At 47.7% G+C, this 27,426-nt stretch overlaps 2 protein-coding genes across 2 annotated transcripts; both read right to left on the bottom strand.

Annotated features, from left to right (window-relative positions):
* Positions 1-10,588: 10,588 nt before the first annotated feature.
* Positions 10,589-12,416, bottom strand: LOC543132 (ribonuclease 1). Its single transcript, XM_044565250.1, has 3 exons — positions 12,105-12,416; positions 11,851-12,006; positions 10,589-11,186 (listed from the first exon to the last, which is right to left on the bottom strand). Exons 1-3 carry the CDS (start codon positions 12,207-12,209, stop codon positions 10,761-10,763), a joined length of 687 nt encoding a protein of 228 aa, XP_044421185.1. The 5' UTR covers positions 12,210-12,416; the 3' UTR covers positions 10,589-10,760.
* Positions 12,417-15,654: 3,238 nt separating this feature from the next.
* Positions 15,655-24,773, bottom strand: LOC123145763 (protein SEMI-ROLLED LEAF 2). Its single transcript, XM_044565248.1, has 20 exons — positions 24,614-24,773; positions 24,207-24,429; positions 23,943-24,017; positions 22,854-22,969; positions 22,397-22,511; positions 22,148-22,276; positions 21,763-21,810; positions 21,130-21,332; positions 20,844-21,040; positions 20,409-20,686; positions 20,143-20,292; positions 19,634-20,065; positions 19,388-19,537; positions 18,521-18,593; positions 18,189-18,316; positions 17,389-17,583; positions 17,160-17,297; positions 16,950-17,066; positions 16,657-16,803; positions 15,655-16,470 (listed from the first exon to the last, which is right to left on the bottom strand). The coding sequence occupies exons 2-20, from the start codon at positions 24,315-24,317 to the stop codon at positions 16,321-16,323; spliced, it is 2,952 nt and encodes a 983-aa protein (XP_044421183.1). The 5' UTR covers positions 24,318-24,429; positions 24,614-24,773; the 3' UTR covers positions 15,655-16,320.
* Between the last annotated feature and the right edge of the window lie 2,653 nt (positions 24,774-27,426).

Raw genomic sequence — 27,426 nt, 5'->3', positions numbered from 1 at the left:
CTTGAAGCAAGAAACTAGAGTGAAGAATTCATTGTGCCTCTCAAGAGTTTGTGATGGGCATTTAGAGGAGCAAGTGATGACCAATATGATGTTTATGGTGAAAATTGATATGGTCATGAAAGATTCTTTGGTGATCTAGTCTTGAAGCAATGAAGTTAAATGAAGAGTTCATTATGGCTTTCTATAAACCAACATGGAGCATGAAGATGTTGATTGAACAAGAGGAAACTTGAATATTGTATCTAGATGGCCAACACACAAACTCATACAATGTACCGCATGGGATCAAGTGATCTAGTGGTATGGTAAGTACTTGTGAATTGCGTTTTGTGCACTAACCCATGCTATGTGTTTATGGGTTAGGTATTTCTTATGGGCTTGCATCAAAAGAAAGATTTTGAGTAACCTATGCGAGGATGACATAAGATGGTGATGGTCATCGAGTTTGAGGAGTCCAAGTGCATGATGAGAAGCCGGAGCTTACATGTTTTGAATCTTGCGGTCCATATTGTGATTATGTACATGTGAAGATGTGCTTAGATGCATGAAGGCTTCCCTTGTTACAATACAGCGAGCAATTTGAGTATCTTCACCAGGTGATTGTGTTCAAGAAAAGGATTCCAACTTAAGACAAATATAATCATCATCATTAAGCTCAAGTGAAATACGCAAAGCAGAGGTATAACTTAGCTAGGTTTTCCTAGTTTCAACGGTATCATGGTCGTGTCCCTTTTGGCCTTCTCCAGTCGTGTTCCTTCTCCTCGTGGTGGCTCTAGGCTGTTCCGGTGTGCTGCCGATGGTGTCGCCTCCGCATCTTGGAGGACAGGCGTCCTGTGGCATGATGGCCATGGCTAGGGAGGCTATGTCCACTTTTCTATCAGTTGGTCATGCGGCAGTTGCCCTTGATACGAGCAGACGAGCCCCCTTCCCAGATCTGGAGGGGCCAGAACTGGGCAGCACGCTCCCTTGGCAACGGCTCAATAGGTGGATGGCCATGTGTTTGCCCCGTCGGCAGTGCCGTCGCATTTTGTCGGTAGTGTACCAACCTAAGCATGGATAGCAATCAGAAGCTGCATGGGCATCCTAAAGAGAATTTATGACCAAGAAAGATTGCTCCTTGTTATCTGAATATGAAGGAGCAATCGGATCCACATGTTTACACCATTTCATGATGTATACATTGTTTTCATCAACATCATGAGCTCTTAAACTTTGCGGATTAGGCAAGGAATGGAATCAGCACAAGCATGCATCCGCAATTTATTTTGTCAAAGGGCAAGAAATTAAGGTCACATGAATAATGTTTACATGCATGAGGACTCGGGAGACAGAGCAGAACATGAGATGAGTGTCTCCTTGTGAATCAATTAGGAGATGGAGGCGATCGGAAAGACGGGAACTCGATCCTGTTGCTGCAGGGCCTGCCGCGGGCTGGACGGGGCAGTCGACGAAGCCGGAGGCGCGGGCGTCGACGCAGAAGTAGAGCCGGTAGAGTTGGTTGTTGCCGGACTCGTCGCGGTTGCACTCCACGAACGGCTCGAACCCCATCCCCTGCTGGATCGCGCCCTTGATGGTGCTTAGCGTGTAGTGGCCGTCGTCGAGGGAGACGCCAGCGGAGGCGAGGTGGGGTGGAACCGACGGCGGCGGCGTGGAGTTCCCCGTGCCACCTAGGATGAGGGATGCGGGATTCGGGCTCTGTTTCTCCTGGGCTCTAAAGGAAAATTTCCTATAAGAATTCTATCCTATAGGATTCCTTCAAATCAAAGGAGCTTTGAGCTGTAATCTTTATATTTAAATTATAGTTGCTTTGAAATATTTGCACAACATGGTTATGAACGAAGTATGGTTTATTTATTTTCGTGGGTGAACGAAGTATGATATTTATCTTTTCTTATTTTAAGTGTTTTAAATATTGGATTAAAAAACAGAGGTGGCCATGTGATGTATAAGATTGGATGGCCGGCTCCATTAGCACCGTCCACGGACACGTTCAGACATGTCCGTGGGCGTTTAGGATGTTTGTTTTGATGGACGGTGTGGAAGATGCCCTCATAATAGTTCAGTTGGGCGTGTGCTGGAGCAGTGTGACTGCTGTCTTCCGTCGGTGTTATGATGTAAACTGTTTGGATGGAGCAGACGCTGGAGCTATTTTCCTCTGTATATATAGAAAAAAGACCCTGTAGTGATGTTCAATGCTTGTGATCCACTTTGGTCGTCACATATCCACCTGAATCATCAGGTGGATCGAGCTAATCTTAACCTGGTCTTTTCTTTCACCTCTCCCAAAGCCTAGTAATCTGTTCCACCTTTTTTGGCTGCTACTACCAAAATCCAGACGGTTTCATCCGGTACAGCAGTGGACGCAACTCCTTTGGCGTGTAGGAATAAGCCATGGCGGGGCACTTGTCTGACCATAGTCTGGGTTGTGTCTGACTAGTGTATGGCTTGGCCATGGTCTGGGCATAGTCCGACTGGTGTCTAGGGTTAGTCTGACTTGTGTCTAGACTTAGTCCAGCTAGTGTACGGGTGCGTGCGTGTGCGGTGAGCGTGCTGGACGCGAGTCCGTGGCCACGCCCAGGCCATGGCAAGTGTGCGTGCGTGCGTGAGTCTGTTGGTGAGAGTAGCGGGAGGTTGCGTGGCGATCGGGTGCAGCCGGCTGCGTAGGACGCGTTTGTGCGTGTCGTGGGCGCGCCGGGCTTGCGGATCGTGGGTGTGGGAGAGTGGAGTGCGGCGTCGTGCGTGCGCGCACGCGTATAAGTCTCCCTCCTGTGTACTGGTTCAGCTGTGGATTGAGTTCGTGCTCAAGAGAAATACACGCCGTTCGTGCGGCGGGCGGAGTACGTGCTCCGGGAAACACCTGTGTCCTGGGTCCTTCTTCTTCCTTCACGTTCCTCTTTGTTGTGTCAGAGAGAGAACGAGCGGGAGGTGCAGCTAGAGAGAGGAAGACAGAGGCCGCGACAACAACAATTGGTATCAGAGCATCGGGTTCGAAGGAGCTCGCCGGCGATGGCGCTCGCCCCGTACAGCGGCGGAGCACGGTGATGCCGTGCGTGCGGGGAGCGCGGCGGCCGCGGCGGACCTGCGTGGTTGCGCAGAGGCTGCAGTGGCGCGGCGGAGAGAAGACCGAGCTCCTGGACACGTCGGATCGGCCGCGTTGATCGCGTCGGAGCGCGATCATGGCGCGAGCTGGAGGCGTGCGGAGCGTGGCGAATAAGCCGCAGCGGTGAGCCGGGCGCGACCGGTGCGTGTTATGGGTGCGCACTGGACGCGTCGGGCGCGTCGGGACCGCGGGAGTGGACTGCGTTGAGGCGATGGACCTGGTTGCGCAGATCGCGTACGTGCGCGGCGGGAGCGCATGCCGGGAGCGCGGGGACAGCGCAGCGAGCACGGCGGACATGGAGGCCGCGGCTGCAGCGCGTGGCGATGGCTCGGCGCGACGTCCGCGGAGGCGCAGGGGCGCGTCACGGAGCTGCGGGATGCTGCAGAGGCAGCGAGCGGCGCTCGACGGGGCGTAGCGGTGGAGTGCGGCGAGCGCGGACACTTCAAGAGGGACTGCCCCAAGCTGCGGAGGGAGCCGGCGGCGGAGCGCGCGCTGCTGGCGGACGTCGTCGGAGTTGAAGACGGCGGACTCCTCTGAGCCATGGCTTAGGGGGTGAATGTAGGAATAAGCCATGGTGGGGCACTTGTCTGACCATAGTCTGGGTTGTGTCCGACTAGTGTATGGCTTGGCCATGGTCTGGGCATAGTCCGACTGGTGTCTAGGGTTAGTCTGACTTGTGTCTAGGCTTAGTCCAGCTAGTGTACGGGTGCGTGCATGTGCGGTGAGCGTGCTGGACGCGAGTCCGTGGCCGCGCCCAGTCCATGGCAAGTGTGCGTGCGTGCGTGAGTCTGTTGGCGAGAGTAGCGGGAGGTTGCGTGGCGATCGGGTGCAGCCGGCTGCGTAGGACGCGTTTGTGCGCGTCGTGGGCGCGCCGGGCTTGCGGATCGTGGGCGTGGGAGAGTGGAGCGCGGCGTCGTGCGTGCGCGCACGCGTATAAGTCTCCCTCCTGTGTACTGGTTCAGCTGTGGATTGAGTTCGTGCTCAAGAGAAATACACGCCGTTCGTGCGGCGGGCGGAGTACGTGCTCCGGGAAACACCTGTGTCCTGGGTCCTTCTTCTTCCTTCACGTTCCTCTTTGTTGTGTCAGAGAGAGAACGAGCGGGAGGTGCAGCGAGAGAGAGGAAGACAGAGGCCGCGGCAACAACATGGCGTACGCCCCACACACTGACGGGTGGGCCTGGACCCACCCGTCAGCGGCCCAACGTCAGGGGGCCATACGTCAGCACCCTCCAAAAACTCTGTTTCTGCTCTGCCTCGTTTATGTAGGTCGTGTTCTCACCCACGCACTGATGGTTCAGGCTGCAAATTGTAAGAGTATCTCCAGCCGTTGGCCCCTCAGGGGGCGCCTAAAATCGCTGCCTGGGGGTGAGCCGGCGCAAAAAATCGGCCTGGGGGCGAGTTGATCCCCAGCCGCCGGCCCCAGGGCCGCCCCCAGGCGCGTTCAAAAAAAATATAGCAAATTTTGGCGAAGTTCGGCGAAACACGACTAAATTTCGGCAAACTTGGGCATATATTAGACATGTTCGCGGATTTTCATTACATAGCAAATATATAACTAAACTAAAAAAGAAACTGGCTGAACGCCGAGTAGTCGCCGTCGTCGCCGCCATCCTCACCGCCGTCATCATCGTCGGCCTTCTCCTCCTTGACGCGGGCGTCCGTGCTGGACCCCTGCCCGGCGTCGCCATGGCGGACTGGTGGCGGCGGCGGCGCGTCGTCGTCGTCGCTGTCGTCGATGACGATGACTCCTCCTTCGTCGCAGCTCCGGCGGCGCTGCGCGAAGCGCCGCAGGGCGGCGCACTGGCGCTCCCTCGCCATCTTCAGGGAGTCCTGGCGTGCCCATTCCAAGGCCACGTCGTCGTCGAGCTCCACGTCGCCGTGCTCCGTCTTCACGGCGGGGAGACCCGGCTCCGTCTTCACCGACGCGAGCCCCGGCTCCGTCTTTGGCTTGACGAAGCGCGGAGGAGGAGCCGACGAGGAGGCGCGCCGGCCGCCCTCGTTGATGACGATGCCGGCGCTGCGAGTGCGCCGGCCGAGCGGCGTCTCCGCCGCGGGCTCGGCCTTGATGCCGAGTAGCGCCGGAGAGCCGGAGGAGTGGGAGCAAGAGCGCGGAGGAAGAAGAGGAGGAGCCGAACTTCCTTGGCATCCATTGCCCGTCGCGTCGGCGGTGCGCCGGGGCGGCCGCCCTTGCCGGGGGGTATGCCAACGGCGGGTTGTTGCCGCCCTCGAGGTGTGTCAGCACGCCCTCGAGCGTGCGGCCGGGGACGCCCCACCACAGGTGGCACCCCTCGCTGTTCTTCATGCCGCCCACCACCGGCACCCCGTTGGTGGACACCAGCCTCTGCTGCTGGCGGCGCTCGAAGTACGTCGCCCACGCCGCGTGGTTGTCGGCGGCGTACTGGGGGAGGGCGAGCTGGTCGTCGGTGAGGGAGCGCGCACGACCTCTACCTCGGCGGCGAAGTAGGAGGGGCGCGCCATGGCGTCGGGCAACGGGGGAATGGGCACTCCCCCGTTGCTGAGCTTCCACCCCGTCGGCCCGGCGTGCATGTCCGGCGGCGCCGGGATGTTGGCCTCGAACAGGAGCCACAACTCATGTTCGCGGAGCGAGCGGCGGCCGAAGCCGTTGGCCGCCGCCTCGTCTCCGGGGAAACGTTCGACCATCGGGAGAGGGAAAGGGAGAGGGAGGGCTCGGCGGCGGCGCTCGGGAGAGGTAGGGCTGGTGTGTCCAGAGGCGAGGGAGGCCACCGGCTTATATAGCCGCGCCGCGCCCGTGTGTACACGTGCGATGGAGGGGAGGCGTCGGCGCGCCGCCCCGTGACGCGCCGCCCGTGAGGAATCAATGACAAGGCTGACCGGCGGCAGCCTTGCCATTGATTCCCCGCGGGAAACCGAGGCGTTGGGGGAAGAGGAGGCGCGGTGTCGCTGACGCGGCTGGCCCGCGGCTCTTTCACGCCAAAACCGCTCGCCTCGGCGCCCCCAGCGCGCCGGGTTCGGCCTGGGTCCGCCGGCACTGATTTCGGCCCAGGCCGGCGAAAATCGGGCTCCTGGGGCGCGACTGGGCCGTTTTTCGGTGCCGGCGCGAAAAAATCGCCTGAGGAGGCCTTTCTAGGGGCGCGGCTGAAGATGCTTTAAGAATTGCACATAAAATGGATTCTCACATGATACGTTTCCTAAATGTTTTGATCATATGCCACGGAGGAATCGAAGATCGTTCAGGCCACATGCTGGAAACTCTTCTTGAGCTATCAGCTTCCGGTTCAGAATTTATGGTATGAGAATTTGGGTGCATGCTAGGGAGAAATGGGACTGGGGAGTGATTGTCACGTATATTGTTTCTTGTACATCAGGCCCACATATCTAATTTTCTTGTATAGATTAAGATAGAGGTAGTACATCATATATACCGTGCACATTACACATAATCAATACATTGTGTAGTTCCAATATTCTACATGAGATCAGTTTTCAAGTTCCAACCCTAGCTTCCGCCCCCGCGCCGCCGCCGCACTCCCTGCCGCCGCCGCCGCGCTCATCCCACCCCACCGTTGCCGCATTTCACTGCCGCCGCCGCGACCTTCTCTCTACGCCGCCACCGCTTTCCTCTATCGACGTCGCGTTCCCTTCTTCCCACGCTGCTGCCACCCTCCCTAGCCACCGCGTTCTCCCTTTGCCCATCCAAACCCTGCCTGGGGCCACCATGCATGTCCTCTCACTCCTCCCTATCCGGAGCCAGCAACCCGTTCACCGGTCGAGTCCCGGTTCATCTTGATCAAGCCACGTCCACCTACTACACATGGAAGACTTACTTCTCCCTTGTGTTCCGCGATTACAACCTCCTCGATCATGTGGATGGTTCCGTTGATTCGAGTCTCGTGCCCGCTGATCACGAGTGGTCCGCCATCAACGCTGCGCTCATCCAGTGGTTTTATCTCACCATCTCACCGGACCTGTTTCACATGGTCGTGAGCGATGGTGATGATGTCCACGCCGTCTGAACCAAGCTCAATGGACTCTTCACCGACAATCGTCTCCAACGGCGCGTCTTTTTTGCAGCAAGAGTTTTCTGGTGTCATCAAAATGATTCCTCCGTGGATGAATATTGTCGCCGCTTCATGACTCTCGCTGACGAGCTCCGCGACATTGGTGCGAAGATTGATGATGATCTTCTTCTCAACACGCTCACCGCCGGTCTCAATGAGGACTTTGGCAATGCCGCGGCGAATCTCACCCCGATTCCCTAGCCCTCCTTCGCCAAGTTCATAGCCTATCTCCGGTTCGAGGACCGCCGGATAAAGCAAGTGAAGACCCGGGCCATGCACACTGCTCTCGCCGCCGGCACCACTCGCGGTGGCTCTCCCCCGCCACCGGTCGCCTCCCATCAACCGCGTTGGGTGGCCACAACCCATGGATGGGCGTCGTCCATGCCTACACCATGCGCCCGCGCCGATTCTTGTAGCCCCCCCCCCCCCCCCCCCCCAACCACCGCAGCATGCCGGCGGAGGGTTCATCCCTCCTCCACCGCAGCAAGCCGTTCTATGGTGATCATTTTCATGGCAACATGCTGGTCGTCTCTACCATTACTTCCCAACTTCCGTATGCAGATTCCTGAGTTCAACTAAAAAAACAAAAACTAAAAACAAAGGGACTCTTATCGCATGCAGATTTCTGAGTCTCCTTTTAAAATTGTAGATAGATGCAAGATATCCTCAAAGAAACAAAAACGCAACTGTACCAGGGGTCGTGGCTCAAGATGTAACATATACGTATATATACCCCTCAAAAAAGAAAAGCAAAGCAAAATTTTACCGTGGCACTAGATTAGATCCGCTATAAATAAGGGTTTCTCGAGTCTCCCTCCCTATCCAACCTTTTCATCGATCTATGGTCCGACGATTTCCCAACCTCGCGGCGACACCAAGACGATCGAAGCATGGCGTCCTCAGGTGCTCATGAGCGTCGTCCACGCAGCCGAAGGGACTGGGCGAACCTGGACGCCGGACCGGTGGGGCTGGTCGCCGAGCACCTCCTGCGCAACGACGTCGTCGACCTCGTCCGCCTCCGCGCTGTGTGCAGGTCGTGGCGCGCGAGCTCCGCCCACCTGCGCGCGCAGGGCGTCCTGGACCGACGGTTCCACCCCCGGCGGTGGATCATGCTCCCAAAAGAATTCGACATCCGCGGCCGGCGACGCTTCCTCAATGTCTTCACCGGCAAGTCCATCTACCAGGGGCTCCCGTATGTAGATCTCCTCAGCAAGTATGTTCTCACGACCACGTTTGAGGGTCTCATTCTTCAACTCAGCACCTGCACCGGCAAGCTCCTTAACCCGCTGACCGGACAGGTCGCTGGGCTTCCAAGTGCGGCCACGCTGCTCTTTGGACAGACCCTAAGTAATCTTGAGGTGAGCGGTGTGGGCCTTGCCAACGATGACACGGTTGTGCTTCATTTTCGCTCTTTCTACGTAGCTGTAGCCAAGCCCGGCGATGAACGCTGGACGCACGTTCATTCCCATGACAGGATCATATCAGTCTTGCCGTTCGCAGGCCACATCTACTGCGCCACGTCAAAGAACATCTCGTCGGTACAAACTCAAACCGCGGCAGCGAACCAACCACCGCGGCTTGTGGTGGCCGCCGACCATGGACTACACACGGGGTTCCAGTCCCTCGAGGAATTCGAATACCAATTGTTCATGGGGGATAGCCAGATTTTCCTGATGGAAAACAATGGAGAGTTGATCATGTGTCATCGTACTCATAGTTGTTCGCCCCAAATCGTCGGAGATTGCAATGTCAGCATGTATCGGGTGAACTGGAACGCAAAGAACACGGTGCCCCAACATGGCCTCGATGGAAAAGTCTTGTTTCTCGGCAAGAAGATACTCCAGGTGGCTCCCGGAGTGTCCCCCTCCATCAGTGCCGACTCCAAATACCTGTGTTGGTCAAAGACCAAGTGCAATTATGATGCTACTGATTATGCCGTTGATGTTCTTTTGGGTGGAGGCGCCGAGGCCAAGTTTAAGAAAGATGATGCTGCATATTATTTATCATGCTATGTCTCTCATTCTTATAGCGAGCACGTCTAGAGGAACTCATGCTTTGCTCTATGTTTGAGTTAAAGTAAGTGTTATTTCCATTTTTTATATCCAAGTTTTAGGGTTGTGGTAGATTTTATCCAATTCAACAGAAATTCCTTCAGTTTACTCAATGTAACAAAAAACATTGCTACTGTTTACCCTTTTAAAAAAGATATATATTCCAACTAATCCGTCACACATGTTTGTGCTTACTTGGCAATGGCGTAGATGGTTTTTGTAGCCAATTGGTTTTACTAATGATTGCAAAAGCTAGCAGCCTGTGCATGCATGATTGCAATGGCATGAAAACTAACCGTTTGAACATTAGATAGCGCAATGACATTCTATCGATTTCTTTCGGAAAAAAAAAAGATAACTGGTCTCTCGAATGTATACTCAGTTACTCATTGCAACTGCGTTTGGATCCCAGGCAAAATCAGTTATAGCCTTGCCAGGCTAGAGAACTTGTTTGGTATATCTCATAAAGTATCGCCTTTGACGGCAAGTTAGCCTCGCGGGGCAAGGAAATCCTTGCCGGCTTGGGAGAGCCGATTTGGCTAGCTCTCAACGGCAAGACACATCACGCAAAAAAAAAAACTGCTCTGAGCCAAACGTGCAGCCAGGCAAAGTCAGCAAAGCTGACCTGCGCTAGCTGGGCTATCTAGGCTATGGCCCGTCGAGGCATGAAAACCAAACGCATCCTAAATTTTTGATTCGACGGACAAAGAGATCATGCATAGTTTCCTGGACTTACTAAATCTAAGTCCACACTCTGCAGTGGTTGGAATCTGGGCGCCGCTTTTTCTGTACGTCGTGTGCATGTACAAGCGCATAAGGTGGGATTGTGTTCTATCTGGGCCTTTTCTTTTACCGACCTGGGCCTTCATGCTTATTTGTGGGTTTTTCTATTTCTTTCATGGGCTTTTATTTTTAGTTCATCAGTGGGGTTTTTTCTCCTTACAGTGAACAAAAAAAAAATTGGGTGGGGTTAAAAGGGATTTCATTGTTCAAGACGACGAGCTCGTTCCTACAAAGCATAGAAACATCTACATCACCTAAGGTGCAGTTAGCTCTGCCTTTCACAATCAACGAAACCGATCAATCAAGGCTAGATCTGTTTAGTACTGGTATTGTACCATGTGTAGTTGTTATTAGTTACCTATATAACCAGCATTGCATATGTTATCGTCTGAGCCAAGCACATTGAGAGCGAAGCGCAATTAACCGATCTTTGTTGATCTTCATGTGAAGACTAGAGTGAATCAGTGAATCCTACTTGAAAATCACTGTGGCGTATATATGGAAAATAATATCGACGGTTGATTGCCAGGATCATATGTCGCCAAGTCCTGTAAGTACACTCTCAAGCAAGCAATCAGAGACTGCAGGTGCATCCTAAACCGAATTTTATGACGAAAAATGAAAGTATTGCTCCTTGTTTATCTGAATATGAAATAGCAACCGGCTCCCTCCACATTTTTACACAATTTCAAGATATACATTGTCTTCATTAACATCACGAGCCCTTGAACTATGCAAATAATAACGCAGGGAGTGAATGAATTAGGGAAAAAGGAAATGGGCGCATCAGAAGGTCGGGAACTCGACCCTGTTGCCGCAGGGCCTGCCGCCGGGCTGGACGGGGCACTCGACGAAGCCGGAGGCGTTGGCGTCGACGCAGAAGTAGAGCTGGTAGAGCTGGCTGTTGCCGGACTCGTCGCGGTTGCACTCCACGAAGGGCTCGAACCCGGTCCCCTGCTGGATGGCGCCCTTGATGGCGCTCAGCGTGTAGTAGCCGCCGTCCGGGGAGACGCCGGCGGAGGTGAGGGCGTCGAGGACGCGGAGCTGGTCGCGGAGGTGGAGCGCCGTCTGGAAGTAGCCGTGCTCGTTGAAGAGGTTCTGCGCGCAGGTGCCGTGCTTCTCCCACTCGTGCGCCCAGAACTGGAGCCCGTCGCTCGTCGGGCACGCCAGCGTCGGCCACTCCCTGCGCAGGCTGCTCAGCAGGTCGCTCACCTGCACGTGAAATCAGAGAGTTATTTCTCGCCGATCACTCGCTGCTCCGCATTTCATTTCTTGGACACTCTGTTTTTGGATTGCTGTCAATATATTAAACGTGTCTAAATACATTCGTATTACAATAATTTAGGACAAGCTTTTTGGGACAAAGAAAGTTTTACAATAATAAAGGCATTGATTTTGGAAAGATTTAGATTTATTTGGACAAATGGCACCAGAAATAAATTTATTCAGTCAGCATGCACAGTCGATTTTGGATTGCTTTCAATCATCAATGTAATAAAAGGCATTGATTTTCCCCGCAAAAAAAATAAAAGGCGTTGAATTTTTTTTTTTGAGAACCAAAAGGCATTGATTTCGGACGAAAACAAATCCTGCATGCACTTATTAGAAAGATCCGGCACGAATTTATTTCGAGAAATGGCACCGGAAATAAGTTTGGTGTTGCGTATGAAATGTGCAATCAAATGAGACGGGATCGTGCCGTGCAGTGCGGTACTATCAAGTATCAAGCTACCAAAGCAGGGGTTCGGGTTTCTTCCCTGTCCCTCTCAAGTGCTGGCAACGCCTTCCAGACGTCTCATTGGATTTTGTTCTTTGCGATCAGAGAGAATTAAGATAAATTACTACTGGTGCTGGCAACAAGGTGTGAGCGGCTGACCTTGGAGGGATCGAAGGCGTTGGCGGGGTTGCAGTTCTGCGGGTAGGAGCCGTCGTCGCGGTTGGGCCAGAGGCCGTGGATCCCGAAGTCCGCCGCCGGCTTCCCCGACCGCGGGTAGCAGCAGCTCTGCTTCGTGTCGCAGTACGACCCCGGCCACTGCACACGCACACATAGGAGCACGAACTGATCAGCAACCAACACATACAAACCAATCGACGACGAACTGGACTCGCCGGCCAGGCGCACTGACTCACCTGCAGCACGAGGTAGAAGAAGTCGTAGTCCGCCGCCTGCGCCGCGGCGCACCCGGCGGCGCTCAGGGCGACCAGGAGGGCGAGGGGGAGGCAGGATCTCATCATGGCTTGCTTGGATCGATCTCTTCGGCACTCGCTGCAGAGCTATCTATCTCGGTCTGATGGTTTGATGGTTCTTGGGGAATGGAAGGATGGATTTATAGGCCGCTTTAGGCAGGTGTGGATGCCGCCCGCGTCGACGGCGGGCCAACGACACGGGCATATTCCATTGGGAGCGCGGGGTTAATTGCTTGCTCCTTTTGGCGCGCGCCAGGGATGGAAGCGTGTGCGCATGCACGGCTGTGGACGCGCGGCACGGTGGGCTCGACAGCGACCGGCCCCGAACTTTGTTGCTTGGCCCGTGTGTGGTTTGGTCGATGCGGATAGGGACCTGAGGAGCAGAGGAACTGCTGCTGCGCTGTGTAAATTAGGGGCGTTCATACTGCCGGCAGCGGTGTGCTGTTGCTGTTGCTGTTGATCGGGTGCTTGTCACGGTGGGAAACAAGAAAGAGGAGAGCCAACGGCAAGCCTACCTCTGGTGTGGTCCATGCATGTACGTGGCGTGCCGACTCTGCGGCTCGTTCACTCCCTCGCTCACCTGGTCAATGCCAGCCAAACTGCCAGTACAGTGCTCCCTCCATTTCACAATGTAGTACGTCCACGCTTTTCGAGATTCAACTTTAATCATAAATTAGGTCAATAATACATAAATCATTTTACAGAAAAATTATATCTTTGGAAACTTCTTTCGGTTATGAATTCAAATGTACCTGTTATCGTCCATGTTGGTTAAATTTATGGGTCAAAGTTAAATCTCGAAAGCGTTGGGCACTACATTACGGAATGAAGGGAGTACCTACGTCCTACGTTAAGGTACATGATTAATGGCGATTCCGTCTTCTTTTCCTGCAACAAAACCTTTTTTCCCTTGGGCTGGCATTCATAGAGTTTTATTTGAAAACACAGGCACATGTGCTCGCATGCACGCAAGCACACCTCATTTTTATGACGTATGTACGCGTATTCTATCCCTATGAGTAAAGGGCAGGCTAGTAGATCTTAAGATTAGCCAAATCGCCGCATGCAGCTCTTAGGTGACAAATACAACACTATAAAAGAATAATAAGTCTATGATAAATAAATAAATAATGAAAGCAACCACCCGTGATTTATGACTTAAATTCAGATGGACAGGTTCCACCGTAAATAGCCTAACCAACTTAGTTATGCTTAGTTAATTTCAAAAAATGAAAAAAGAAAGAACTTAGTTAGTATGCTTAGTTCGTCGCAAAGTCTCAATAATCAAATGGCCAGCGGCTGCTTGATGTACCCTATTTGCGGCCGGAAATATGGCGTCAAGTATGCTTGATCAACACACAAAGTCATAAAAATACAGCACCACTGAATAAACTATTGACTTGATGAAGAACTTTAATTCGGGACGGAACGAACTATCAGTATAATCTAACTAATAAACAAACGATACACGTTTGAACCAACGAAGGCCTGATTATTGACGGGGACCTAATCATGAGCTTGTGGCACATCAGAGGAACCTTTTCGTAGGGATATTCCAGTGCAGTTCGAGATGCCTTGCCACCGTACGTGAGGACAAAATGAAAATACGTGTCACAATAACGTGCCAATGGAGTACTGAACTGTTTTTGTGAGCACACTGAAAATAGCAGATTTCGGAGGAGCCGGCGGTGTTCACATTTCAGACATCAAAGAAGACCAAGGCGTCATTTTCATGCATCCATCTCTCGCTCTAATCCCCTCATCCGCCAGTAAACTTGTTTTAGTAGCCAGCACACACACTTAGATATTTCCTGTTTGATCATTTTTGTGTACGGTAATGTCACTCTCTAGCAGATCTCTTATAAGTTATATCGAGGGATTTTCTTAAAAAAAAAAGGTTTTGGTCTGAAAGTACCTTTCTACACCCAAGCTCAAATGCTCCTGGTGTGAACAGTAAAATCAAAAAAATTCAATCAATTCTGAAATCACATTGCTGGAAGTCATGACAACAAAAACAAAATCAGAGCTCCAAAATGCGTTTGAAAGTAACATTTTAAGAGCATCAATCTTCTTTTTTTACCACACCTTCCACCAATGTCATTCCATGATGAAATCTTGCGTGCACAATAAACATTTCTTAAAGTATGCCAAATTTTTTCATAATTTCTTGAAATGTTTTTCTATTTCCTTTTTTACTGTTCACACCAGGAGCATTTGAGCTTAGTTAGAAACTCGACATCCCCTAAAGGCATGTCTAGCAATTCCCTTCTGAGGTGTATGGGGTCTCCTAAGCTACGTCCATTTCAACAAACAAACCCTCCCTAACCATGTCTAGATGGGAACCCACAAGATGGGATTTGCACCTAGTGCTTACTACATCTGTCTTGGAAAAAAATCGAGCATGATCCACGAGTTCTCGTATGACCCACGACGCCCGCTAAGGTTACCTTGATTATTTCCGTCCTAAGCGCAATCAGCCTTCCCTTCAAGCGAACCGCCACCTCCCCTGCTCCTCCCTGATGGCTGCCCTCGGAGACTAGCCTCCGTGTCATTTGCCTCCACCCCCCATCTTCTCCATCGACCCCACCCACCCTCACTTATGGCTCAAACGTCACCACTCTGCTCTAGCAACACTTTCCACCTCTCTTTCTTCCCTTGGATCAAACAGGAAATCCACGAGGCTCATCCAATAGTTGTCTCAAATCACACTCTAGACCAACTCTTCTTATAGGGAAGGGATCTTAATTAAGGGAAGAAGTACAAAGGGAAGGGCCAAACTCCTCTACCGGGAAAGCGAACTATTTCCTCCTCCAGGATTGTTACTCCACTCCACTTCTTGATTTGTGCCCAGGCTCATCCGTGGCCCGTCACCATGTTACGAATCCACTCCATTGTTGCTCACTCCACTTCCCATCAATTTGTCCATCACTAGAAATTGTCTTGTTCAACTAGAATATTTATTATGTCCTTTTTTCCCCTTAGTATGTATAGGCAAGGGGATGCTAACATCAGTCCCCTTGCACTTCGCAACAATGGTGAAGGTGCCACAACCATAGTTTCATATATAGCTTAGCTATGGTCCACCTGAGGCCTCCGACCACCCACCTCTTTTACTCACAATTTTGTATTTCAAGAGCTTAACATTAAATAATGCACACATTCAATATATGATGACAACATATACAAAATACAATTATAAAAAAACATGTCTACTCTACAAATGTGGTGATGACCTATTGGAGCATTTCTCAAGTTCCGAGACAGTTGTGTTATGCGCCAGCAAGTTCGAGGACCAAATTTGTAACCATACCTCAAACTGTAACTATCTTCCAATGACCAGCGGGGCCCGCCTCACGCCCAGAGGCCAGGAGTGCTCCCTGCACAACAGCTCTTCCCTCATGGACAACCCCAGCCCACACCACCCACCGAGTTACAAAGGGGCCCACCCAGCAGCCACACCGTTCATAGAACCCAGCCAACGACCCAGTCAAAATTGGGACAAAAATCCAAAATTGGACACCTCAATTGACTGAGGGAGCTCTAAAATTAGGGAGCATAGTGAATTTAAAGATATGTTGTCTGCTCGCTTTTTTTGGAACTACTTTTCATTTTCTATGAGTGCACTGAAGTCCAGTTCACCAGGTGCACTACTACAAGCAGTGGAAATGTTCTATGTACTCACCTAATTTACAAACTGATGAGCCAAACAGAGATCAATGGGTTCAGCTCGAACAAAAACACTGGACCATATACACATGAATACCAACATGTGGCACAGCACGATGAGCCCAGCTTGCATAATTACAGTTGCGAGATAGCTGGTTAACAACTGAATGATAAGATAAAACCCTAACATATTGCACAAAACGACTAGCTGATTCTTCTTGGGCAGAATTAATTACATCCCTCATATGACCTCGACCGGGAGCAAGGAGTAGGCAACCGACTAGTGCTGTCAAGGCACTATTCAATTCTTATGACAGGACGAACTCATCTCATCTTGCATACCAGTGACTCCCCTCGATCTGTTGCAAGTAACAAATGCGTCATGCTTGATGCATGGAGCTAGAGCCACCATTTGCTGGAAACTGGTAGCTTCTCGTGGTGTCGTGGGACCCTAGATTTGCGCGTTGCTGTTCATTTCCTGCGGCAGGCGGTCTTAGCAACCAGCAGATGGGAGGAACTTGTCATAGGGATTCAGGACTGGTAGCTTGCAGAAATTGGAGTAGCACTGGTCATCGTCAGTGTTCAGGATTATCCCAGCTATTGGAGAATCTGGCTCAGATGACTTGGGCATCCCAGTGCCAACCTGCAAGTCCCAGGAATCTTTGTGAGCTTGATATGATGACCACACGAAACAGCAAGAAGAACCGCCGCGCTGTATAGAAGTAATAGAACTATATGGTGATGTACGTGATTGACATGTCCAACGGTTCATTCCATAGAATGTACCATCTAGACATGTTTGAATGTATAGTGAGCTCAAGTTGCGAACCTCTTGTAGATGGGCACTCATGAAGGCAGATAGCTTTTTCTCCTTCCCGATTAAGAGAGCTTCGCATTGGCTGGCCACCTCCTTAAAAGGCAAACCCTGGTTTGTTGACACGGACAATCTTCCAACAATCTGAGATGTCTCCGAAACCTGCAGAAGTGATAACCTCTTTTTTAGCATGTATTGCTGCATCTTAAAAGGCTATTAATTACCACCTCCATATTTCATGAAAGCTATTCAGCTTTGGTTATGCATTAAACCACAGTACAAGAGGTAACTAGGAGATAAATTCATACTGATTGCAGAAGCTGATCGACATCAAGAAGACTGTTATCCGAAGGTTGTCGTTCTGCTAAGGTGTCAGTTGGTTCAGGAATGGTATCATCCTCGAAAATAAATCCCATAGGAATAACCTGCATAATAAGTCCCACCGCAATATAAGAAAAACGAAAATTAATGGTTTACAGGATTTGATATTTCCTCTATTGCTAAACATGGCTGATCACCTCCAAGGATTTTTGGTGCAACTTTGCGTTATATGCAGGAGATTTTGAAGGTGATGCAATAAAATGCGAACCGATAGGACACACATCCTCTGCAGAGAAATCCTCAAACAACTGGTTTCTTACAGTAGATAACTCTGGCTGCAGAAAAACACAGCATATTGGGAAATTAACAGCTACAGAAACAGAAAATGTCAAAGCACGAGTATGCAAGGGTATCCTTGTGACTTACGTCAGATAGCTTCAAGTTATCAAGAATAAGAGAAACTGCTATTTGTTTTGACTGATCATTCAGTTTGATGTTAGAGAGAGATTTCGTAGCAAAATCGTTATCTTCTTTCGAACCGTAGTCTCTAAAGACAGATTCGATACCACTGTCAAGAGCTTGCAATCTGAGGTCATCAACTAAACGAAGAAATGGATCAACCTGGTAAACATAATTATCGAAAATCAACACAAACTGCATAGTAACACAACATATGATGATTTCTATAAAGCAAAAGGTACAAGCAAAAGACACATAAAAAGAATAGTGAACTATATACTTTTGTCATCAATGATCTCACCAAGCATATTAATTCCATGTCGGCCACTGTATTTTGAGACGATATTGTACTTGTTAAAATTGATCTGGTACTGTTCCAAAAATTATTGGCCGTACACCAAAACTGGTAACAAAAACTCGACTGCTGTTGGTCGGTGGCACAGGTATTCGGCTAAACAAATGATACTTTTGTACTATGCACCATTTTTTTCTAGGGATAAAAAAACTAAATAATTTATTCATTAACTTTGACTAAGAAATTGCTCCATACTGTTGTTGGGGCATGACTACACAAATATCTCATAAAAATAAGAAGGAAAATGTAGGAGAAGCATGTTCTACTAACAGAGAAGAAATAGGAGCCCAGTTCTCGTCAACATTTGCTCTCTGTGTGCCCTAGAAATAATGTTCTCTTTGCGGATTTTCTGGATTGCAAACAAGTCTTCACCACAGAAACGTAATGAACAAGGATATGTTGTTTCACTTACGGTACTTTCAATCAACAAATCTTTCACAACTGGAATGAGTGTTGGAACACTAAAAGCTTTCGAAAAGAACACAATCATAGACGTCGCCAGAGTAAAAAGAGAACGCCTGCGTGATGGTGGCAGAAAACCTGCAAAACATGTTACATTGCAGAAAATATTTTAGCATAAACATAGGACTTTCTACTGCATATAGCCATAAGTGAAACCAGAATAACTGAACAAAAGAGCAGATAACGCTGCCAAAATAATTGTTATTTTTATGAATCACAATTCAGTGGAAGAAAAAAAGTTTCATGTAAAACATTCTGAAAAAAAATCATGGAAATAAGTACCTGCTTGTAATGACATATTTCTTAAAGAAAAAGAAAGCTGAAAGCTGCCGACCAGAATTTCTAGATGTGAGTTCTGCAATAGATCAATTAGGTCAAATCACAGAGAGTGATGGAATCAAATGTCAAATAAATCTTGCAGCTCAGAGCCATAGAATTTAAGGTTAAAAGCTACATACAGAATAAAGATCCACATAAGAAAGAAAAAAGTTGTCAATTATCATAACAGTTCAATAGTTGAATATGACCATCATTGATCTATATAATCTGGCAATCAGTCATATAATAAGGAAATGGGAGATAAGAATCATGCTCCTACCAACTGCAGTCTTTCAGATAAGATCCTATGAACTATGGTATAATCGGCAATGCAACAAACCAAACAAGATATGGTAGCACCCTAGATTATTGTCATTATGATGAGAGCTTATGTATTATAGTGATTGCTCATACAACTGAGTTTTCTAAACGGTTTTATTATGTGAATACTAAATGGAATCCTTAATACTACCATCCAATATATACACACAGATTTATATCAAAATATGTTTTCCTTGTTATGTATTCCCTCCAGTTCACAAATACGTGCCATTTTGGACATACCTTCAGTCAAACTTTTAATTGACTGCCAATATCATTTTAAATATTTAGATTGGAAACATGAAAATCTTATGTGTAGATTTGTGCAAAAAATGTTTTTAGAATATTATTTAAAAAATTAGGTTATTGCATATAATATAGTTGAATCTTGATAAAAACAAAATCAAGACCATTCAAGATCTAAAACGTCGCTTATTTGAGAACTGGATAGATTACTGGCAGGAAACACACAAAAAACTGGTCATAGATCCGGGCAATGTGCTTCCTCACCTTGTCTCCAGAAAATAGTAGCATCAAGCTGTAAGTATGTGAAATTGCTTCATAGTTTCGTGGAACATTTTCAGGTGACAGTGCCTGGGTCCACAGCGATGAAAGCAGAATATTTGCCTGACGTGCACTCAGTATGAGGATGACTGGTTCCTGCAAAGTAAAAGAATAAAACTTCTTGTTCTGCTAAGAAATAGGCAGTTACTGAATGATCCTGTTAGCCACAAGAAAGCTGAGTATAATACATACTGTTTCTGGAGCAGGTCCACTTGATTTACTTATTTCTGTTGCAGACGGTAAAGAAGGATCTCTTACACTAGTCATCCTTTGGATAGTCTGTGACTTAAACAATTGTGGCTCATTTGCACTGCCCTGTTCTGTGTCCTCAGTGATGATGGGCATTAGATTTGAGCTTTCCCGCCGTGGACTTCCACGAAATGAAGACACGTTTCTTTTTAATTTCCCAAACAAAGCTGCTGAAGATGAAAAAACTGACGATGTCCTGGATAATGTCTTCTGCAGATTAACCTTGCTTGTCTGTGAAGTTCCTGAGAAAGAGCATGGAGCGACAGAGGAGGGAACAAGAACAACAGAGAAAATCCGGTGTGCCCCTAAATGGGTCTCGCAATCGGGATAGACCATTGCCATAATCAGTTGATGAAACAATGCCTCAGGAAATGCCTACAGTGTGTAGTATACCTTGTTAAACATTTTGTATACAAGAGAACGGAAAGAAAAAATATTTTCAATCAACATACTTTGCTCTTATATGTCAAGTTTGGCAATGAAGCAATTATTTGAGCTGTACGATATGCTGCACAAATGGTTGACCGTGCAACAGGTGTGGTACTTGAAACATTTTCCAGTACTACAGCTAATGTATCAAGGATAGGTCCAGCATCACCGACCTGAAGAGCATAAAAGAAAATTCAAGGAGCATATAGATGGGTGGGCGTGGTTGCAAACGATCCATAGCTTGCAAACAGCAAAGGGTGTTTCTGAAACAACTTCAGAGAAAACTGACCTTTCTAGACATTTGAATAATGCATTCATCTACACCTTTCTGATAGCTGTCATTCCATTTGTTTTCGCCTCCAAGACTTTCATCTTGCATACTTTTACCCAAATGCTTGACCATATCACTAATTGCAGCCATTATTGCAGTAGAAGATTGAGCTTTGGAATTCTCAGCAAGGTGTGCTGTAACTTCAATGATGTCTAGAATCATATCTGGTTGGTTCGATACATTCTTGTGTTCGAGATGCTTAACTAACATCGACAACAATATATGCGCATTCTGTCCTGCCAGCCAATAATTTAAACTTATAAAAGAATAGAAAAATTGTCAACACTAGCAATCACTGAAGATAAGCATGCATGTATAGATATCTTGAATACCACATGAAAATATAAAGTGTACACCAATTAAATCCAAAAGGCTGAGGAAATAATGAAATACCAGCTTTCTCCATCACAATCTGCATATCCAGAAGGACACACAGTGCAAGTCCCTTAGAAGGTGACCACATATTGTTAGTATCAAAATAACGAAATACTGTCTCCAGAACTCGCCGGATGGTTGTTGCTTCCCTGGATATTCTAGCAAGGTTGTGCAGGCAAATCCCTGACCAGAAATTAGGACTTGCTGATTCTTGTCTGTGCAGGAAAAATGATTTAAAGAGATAAGATATTAGAAAAATTATTACAAAATAAAATTCTATGAACTCCAGCCTGAAATTCTTTACGTTGTCAAATTCAATGCCCCGTTGGTAGTTCTAATATCTTTCCATGAAGAAACCCTTGCCAAAATGGTAGCAGCAGGAGGGTCATGACCTTCAGCCTTGAGAACTTCATTCACCCAGCGATTCCTTCTGTCCTCAATGGTGTCATCGTTGGTCTCGGAATTTGCATATGGGCTGTCATAGTTTTCCAGAACTGCAGAGACAACCTGTGCAACCAAAAAATAATGGTTGAGAACATAAGTAGCCTGGCAGAAGAGCAGTTATCCTGAATTCCTGATACACGGTTGTGCCCGTTTGGCCATATGATCTCAACAGAGTTACATGGAAAGATTGGAAGGTAGTACATGTTTCGAAGGAAGAGAAAACTAGGAGCAGACAGACAGGTTCATGTTCAATAATCATATATACTCCCTCCGTAAAGAAATATAAGAGCGTTTACATCACTAATTTCTTATATTTGTTTACAGAGGGGGTAACTTATAACATGGAAAGATTGGAAGGTAGTACTATGCACGGCGAGCTTATTCAAACTAAGCAGACTAAAAGATCAACAGTAAGACCTTGGATTTGACTAAAACTGTTTCTTTGTTGTTTTTATACTAAAATGCAATGGGAAATAGAAAACACCGCACTTACATTGTCAAGTTCTGCAGAGATATGGGAGTGCTCACCCATAAACCAGACCTGAAAACACACATAAATGGACATATATGAGTATTTCGATATACATTTGAAACACAAATATGGGCACATATGGCCTGTTTTTGTACTGATGAATCCATCCCTTGGCAGGACAGCGCAAGCCCCAATCTTTTGATGAGAGGATCAAATAATATCTCAAATGGCATGATGCACAAAAGACAGAAAGAGATAACTTTGTGAGGAGATGCATCATGCATGATGACACTGTCTAACCCTACTATTTGACGTCACCGCCCAAAAAAGCATCATGAAGGACTAGCTGCCAATGAGATAATCAGCTGTAGATTCACTAGGTATATATAACAAAAGAAAAAGGTACCAAAGATGAAAGGGCTTGGAGCGCAGCAGCATGAAGACTAGATATCTTCTCCTTCTCACCCATCTCTTGGGCCAGCTGACATAGTATAGGAATTTGGTTCTCTAGATTGAACATGTAAGTGCTGTCAACCTGTAACAAGAAGAGTGTAACACACAACTCAAAATTTGCTGAAAAGAGTTGTCTTTGATGATAGCAAAATTCGAAACTATTTTAATGCACAAATTGTTGCCTACCCGAATGTCCAAATACCTGGTGGTTTACAAAGTCAAAAAGCATTTGACACCCTATTATCCGTAAGTCATCATGTCTATTTTGCTCCATTGTGGTCTCTACGATGGTCAGTAAACTATTGGCAAAAAGGGGCCTGCAAAACAGTGACTTCGCTCATTATAGCAATTATTCACACAAACAGAACACATAAAATATTTGCACCCAGGTACAATTTTTATTGTTGCAAGAGATCAGAGTCTACCCGAAATAAATAGCTTGAGAAAAAAAAAACATAACTCAAATATACAATTGGACAAAGAGTAACATAAATGACATTATTCTATATAGGCATGACATAGCAGTCTTGAAAGTTGAAACTGAAAAATAGTGAACATACAATGAAGTTATCATAAATATACAAAATTCCAACATTTAGCATCTAGAACCTTCAGTGATATATTCAAAAGAGAAAATGCAACTAGCAAAAACAACTTACAGTTGCTCCGGACAAGAACATGTCACCTTTCGGTAAATTGCCATGACAACTTTCACTGAGCCAAAACGCTCAGATCTCAATTCCTTGAAAAACTTTTGCTCCAAATAAACGGTAATCTGTGAAAGTAAAGTGCAGACGCATCATTATTTAGGCTTTCCAACTCGTCCCTTCGAAAAGCAAGTTCATCTGTAATTAAAATTCTCTTTAGTTCTTAATCAGAAGGCAGTAGTCTTTCCCAGTTTTTCAGACAAGTAGCATAATTATGAATGAGAAAAAGATCAAATCCATGGGTAGGGAAAAACTCATACTTTCTAAAACTCTCCCTAAGAGGTATAACCCTCGGGTTCCACTACTTGTCTTATAGTATGATGTTATTTTCTAGCAATTTTGACTACCAGATGCCTTGCTTGCATTGAACATGTACCAGCAGAAATAGACTTAGAAGCATTAAAGTGCATATGCGGAGATTCACGTCTTGTATATGAAAACTAGCATCTTATTTTCATTAAGAAAACCGGCTTGATGTACTCCCTCCGTCCCAAAATTCTTGTCTTAGATTGGTCTAAATACGGATGTATCTAGTTACGTTTTAGTGTTAGATACATCCGTATCTAGACAAATTTAAGACAAGAATTTTGGGACGGAGGGAGTATGATATAGTTAATTTTTAGGTGGATTTTCTTTGCACAATTTAATTAAACTCTATATTGCTGTGGTCAGTAACATAGGCAGCTAGCGGCACCCAAATAATACAAGTTTGAGGCCAAGGCTAAGCAATTTTTTTTCCTTTTCGAAAAAAAAAGGCTAAGCAATTTTGCGGCGAACACGAGAGGAAGAGATCTTCAGGTAAGCAGCAATTGTCCAGTAACCAGCAAAGAGCACAAATAGACGATTGTAACTGCAGCACAACATCCTGGGTAGAAATATAAAGGGTGCAAACATGATTCGGTAAGAACTAAGTTTTAGACTTCTTCAGAGAATTATGTTGCACCAGAACAATACATCACTGACCTGCTGGTCACAATCGGACACCGTGGGGAGTTGCGCTAGAACAATAAGTAAGAGTCTAACTCTAAAAGAGAAACACACCTTTGGTACACGCAGTGAATTCTTCGAAATATATTCGCACAATTTGCCTATCTTTCGATCGTTTGGCGGTTCATCCTGAAAAATGGAGACCAAAGTTTCCAGAGGCCATCAGTTTCCTGAGAGGTTACACAAGCAAGACACACATTTCGCAGAGCAGATATGTGCTGGTATACAAATCTAGGCACTGTCAAAAAATAGGAAAACTTTGCTAGCGTGGCGGTCTCAAATTCAAATCCGTTGGAACATTATAATGCACGCGATCACCTGCGACTTGGGGAAGATTTCGGCGAGCAATTTCTTGTAGCGCTTGACCGGGTGGCGAGACCTGGTCCGCAGGTCGGGGCAGAGGAAGCATAGGCTCTCGCACACTTCCATGGTCGTCAGCAGGGCGCCTCAAACTCCACCATCCGGCGTCCACGCGGCGGCGCACACCATCAGCGAACTCCTATCGCCCCCAACTCCCACTTACACCTACAAGCTGCGCAACCTACATAAAAACCAGCAACAGCGATTGACATTTCCAATTGAACACAAAGGGCCGAAATGCGACAGGATTTGTGGGAGCTAGCACGGACATTCTGCCGATCGCGGCAAGATCACGGAGCGAACTCCTGATCGGCGGCAAACTGCCTAAGAACCGTCTGAGAACCCGGCCGTGCGTACGTACGTACCTGGGGGGCGGTGGATCGATCGACGGGACGGGCGGGCGCAGGGCGCGGCGGCTGGTCCGCGCCTCGCGGCGGGGGCAGGCGATCGATGGTGGGGGTGGTGGGGGGTGGTGGGAGAGAGAAGGGAAGGGAAGGGGGGTCCGGGCGAGGGAGGGGGCTCCGCTCCTCTTCCGCTCCTTCCTCCTTCGTCGCCGCGCCGTCTGCTGCCGCGCGCCTAAATTGCTGCCCTCGCCGCGCTCGCGTGGCCTTTCCTATATCTGGACACCGCCCACGGCTTCTCCGGGCGCTTTTGTACATGCGCACTGAGCCGGGCCCACGTCTCGTTTCAATGACAGGCGGGCCCGCTGGACAAAAAGTTCGTGAAAATGTTTATGTAAAACAATCATCAAAATGTGAGCAGATAGTATTTTTAAAGAGAGTCTATTTGAATCAAATTGCTTCAGGTAGCCCCCCTCCTTTTCAACACTTTTTTTCTAACTACCCCTGTAAAAAAACATTTTCACTGCCTAAGGACAACTCCAACGCAGGAACGCTAACTGACGTCCGGTTTTGTCAGGTTTTCATCCGTTTGGGATGCTACTTTGGCCGGCCTTGCTCGTGCCATTCTGTTCAGTAAACCCAACCGGTCGACCCATTTGGTCCAGCTCGTCTGTTTTGTTGTCAATTTTTCTCAATTTCGACATTCTATATATATAAATCAAATGAACAAATAAAAATGAAACGCCGCTCTCGGTTAAACAAATAAGTTAAATAGTTTCTATTACAACGCAGCAAATAAGTCAAATAGTTTTTATTACAACCAGAATAATTTGAAATTGTAGCAAATATATTGAAAGAAAAAGAGAAGATTCATCTATTGGTTGCCAATGTGAGTTCACGTATACATGCTCAACCAAATCAATTTGGAGTTGAATATGAGTTGTCCAATTACACGTTTTCTTGGTAAATTAGGTGCATTGTGCATATATTGTCGCTCCGTACACGGGCTCAACGTTCTCACCCCGGTAATTAAGCCTTGGTCAAAGATGGTGTCATCACGGCTCATCCTTTACAATTTTGTTGTGCATGATCACACAACATGTCACCATCTGTTACATCTTATGAGTGCTCCATCTTCTAGCAGGGTGCCAAATAATAGTCCATAGAGATTGAAGCACACCAAAAGCACACTCCACATTCTTTCTATCACTCTTGTTCTTGGGCAAACCTAGCCCTCTTCTCTCTTAAGGGCTCTGAGATTGTCTTCACAATAGTTTCCCATTGAGGATAGATATCATCAGCTAGATAGTATCCCTTGTATTGGTAGTCATTGACCTAAAAGGTGACATATGGGGATTAGCCTTCAATAAGCTTAGCAAACACCGGAGAGTGCTAAAGCACGTTGATATCATTGTGAGAACCCGCCATCCCAAAAAAGGGTGCCAAATCTAGAGATCTTGTGATGCCACGGCTTCAAGTATGACCGTGCAAGCCTTAACATGTCCTTTATATTGCCCCTGTCAAGCAAATGAACAGTTCTTCCACGGCCAGTGCATACAATCTATACTTCCAAGCATCCCCTAAAGGCCTCTCGATTCATTGATCGCCAACAACTGAGCTATATCCGCATCATTTGGTTCTCTCAAGTACTCATTGCCAACACACTGCAACCACAGTTTTGCGGAACATATACAATGCCTTAAGGCATGTGGACTCACTCATGCTGACATACTCACTTGTAAACATCCGAACAACTGCAGTACCTTTTTTATAAGAGAAGAAGCCAACCTTTCCAAGGGCATCGGGCTTGCAATCGAAGTAATCATCGTACTACATCACTCCCTTCCAAAGACGGTTGAACACATGTCTCGCCATTCGGAAGCATCACCAGAGCTTGGCACTAAAAACTGGGCTTGTGAGCTCAAAATAATCGTCGTAGAGTAGGCAATGACCGCTTTCTCTATTACAACTCAAACCCGAAGCATGGCCCAGGATGGATCCCCTAAACATTGGGCGTTGGCTCGAGATGTGCTCATTGACAACTATAGTAGCAACCATAAATTCATCATCGTCGGACGATGAACATAGGATGTTGTTGACAAAAAACTCATATGAGCTATCCATACCCGCACCTTGTGGTGTGGAGGAGGCTCGACTGGGCAAATGGCCAAACACCTTAAGGGCGTCGACCGCCTCGGGCACGGACGAGGGGCGGCCGGTGAAAGGACCTGCCCTCGGCTCGTCGCAGTAGGCCTCTGGTAGCCCCGCATCCTCCGGCAGTGTCAGTTGAGGTTGAGGTGCTACCGGCAACCCACGCCTCGGCGTGCCTTGTAGTCCTCCTACAGTGGCGGTGGCGGTGGATGCGGTCGCGGGGCTGAGGCGGTGGCGAAGCGGACGGAACTGGATGAGCAACGACCATTTGCGCCACAGATGAGCGGGCCAGGGGAGGACAAGGGAAGGGTGTTGAGAGCGTCTGCGGCGTGTCCGCGCATACGTAAACAGGCGCAAATTTGACCCAAAAAATGGGTCACGGTGGACAAAAAAAAAGACACTCGTTCGTTTGCGTCCCTGTGTTGGGCTGTGATTTCTGTCCATTCAAATCTAAAAGGACATGCAATCTAAATGGACATGGACGGACCAAAACGTGTCTCTGCGTTGGCCTAAATGACTCATCATGTGCGTCTGAATCGAGGGTTCGATGCTGATATCAATTTATTCTTCAACCGGTCGTGTTGTAAGACCAGACTTTGACCACTGCCTATTTGAACCTTTCGCTTGAATTACAAGTGTCATATTGGATTACTACTGCTTTTGAGCTCTAAAAGAGTACGTAGCAT

Source organism: Triticum aestivum, chromosome 6D, assembly GCF_018294505.1.
Source record: "Triticum aestivum cultivar Chinese Spring chromosome 6D, IWGSC CS RefSeq v2.1, whole genome shotgun sequence".
Lineage (NCBI taxonomy): Eukaryota > Viridiplantae > Streptophyta > Magnoliopsida > Poales > Poaceae > Triticum > Triticum aestivum.
This window is presented reverse-complemented; position numbering and strand designations above follow the sequence as displayed.

Coding starts and splice junctions, on each gene's coding strand:
- LOC543132 (XM_044565250.1), bottom strand. CDS start 12,209: ATGATGAGATCCTGCCTCCCCCTCGCCCTCCTGGTCGCCCTGAGCGCC. Junction 12,007..12,104: donor TCTTCTACCTCGTGCTGCAG/GTGAGTCAGTGC, acceptor GTGCGTGTGCAG/TGGCCGGGGTCGTACTGCGA. Junction 11,187..11,850: donor ACGCCTTCGATCCCTCCAAG/GTCAGCCGCTCA, acceptor TTTCACGTGCAG/GTGAGCGACCTGCTGAGCAG.
- LOC123145763 (XM_044565248.1), bottom strand. CDS start 24,317: ATGGAAGTGTGCGAGAGCCTATGCTTCCTCTGCCCCGACCTGCGGACC. Junction 20,293..20,408: donor TTATTCAAATGTCTAGAAAG/GTCAGTTTTCTC, acceptor TATGCTCTTCAG/GTCGGTGATGCTGGACCTAT. Junction 16,471..16,656: donor TGAGTGCCCATCTACAAGAG/GTTCGCAACTTG, acceptor TGGGACTTGCAG/GTTGGCACTGGGATGCCCAA.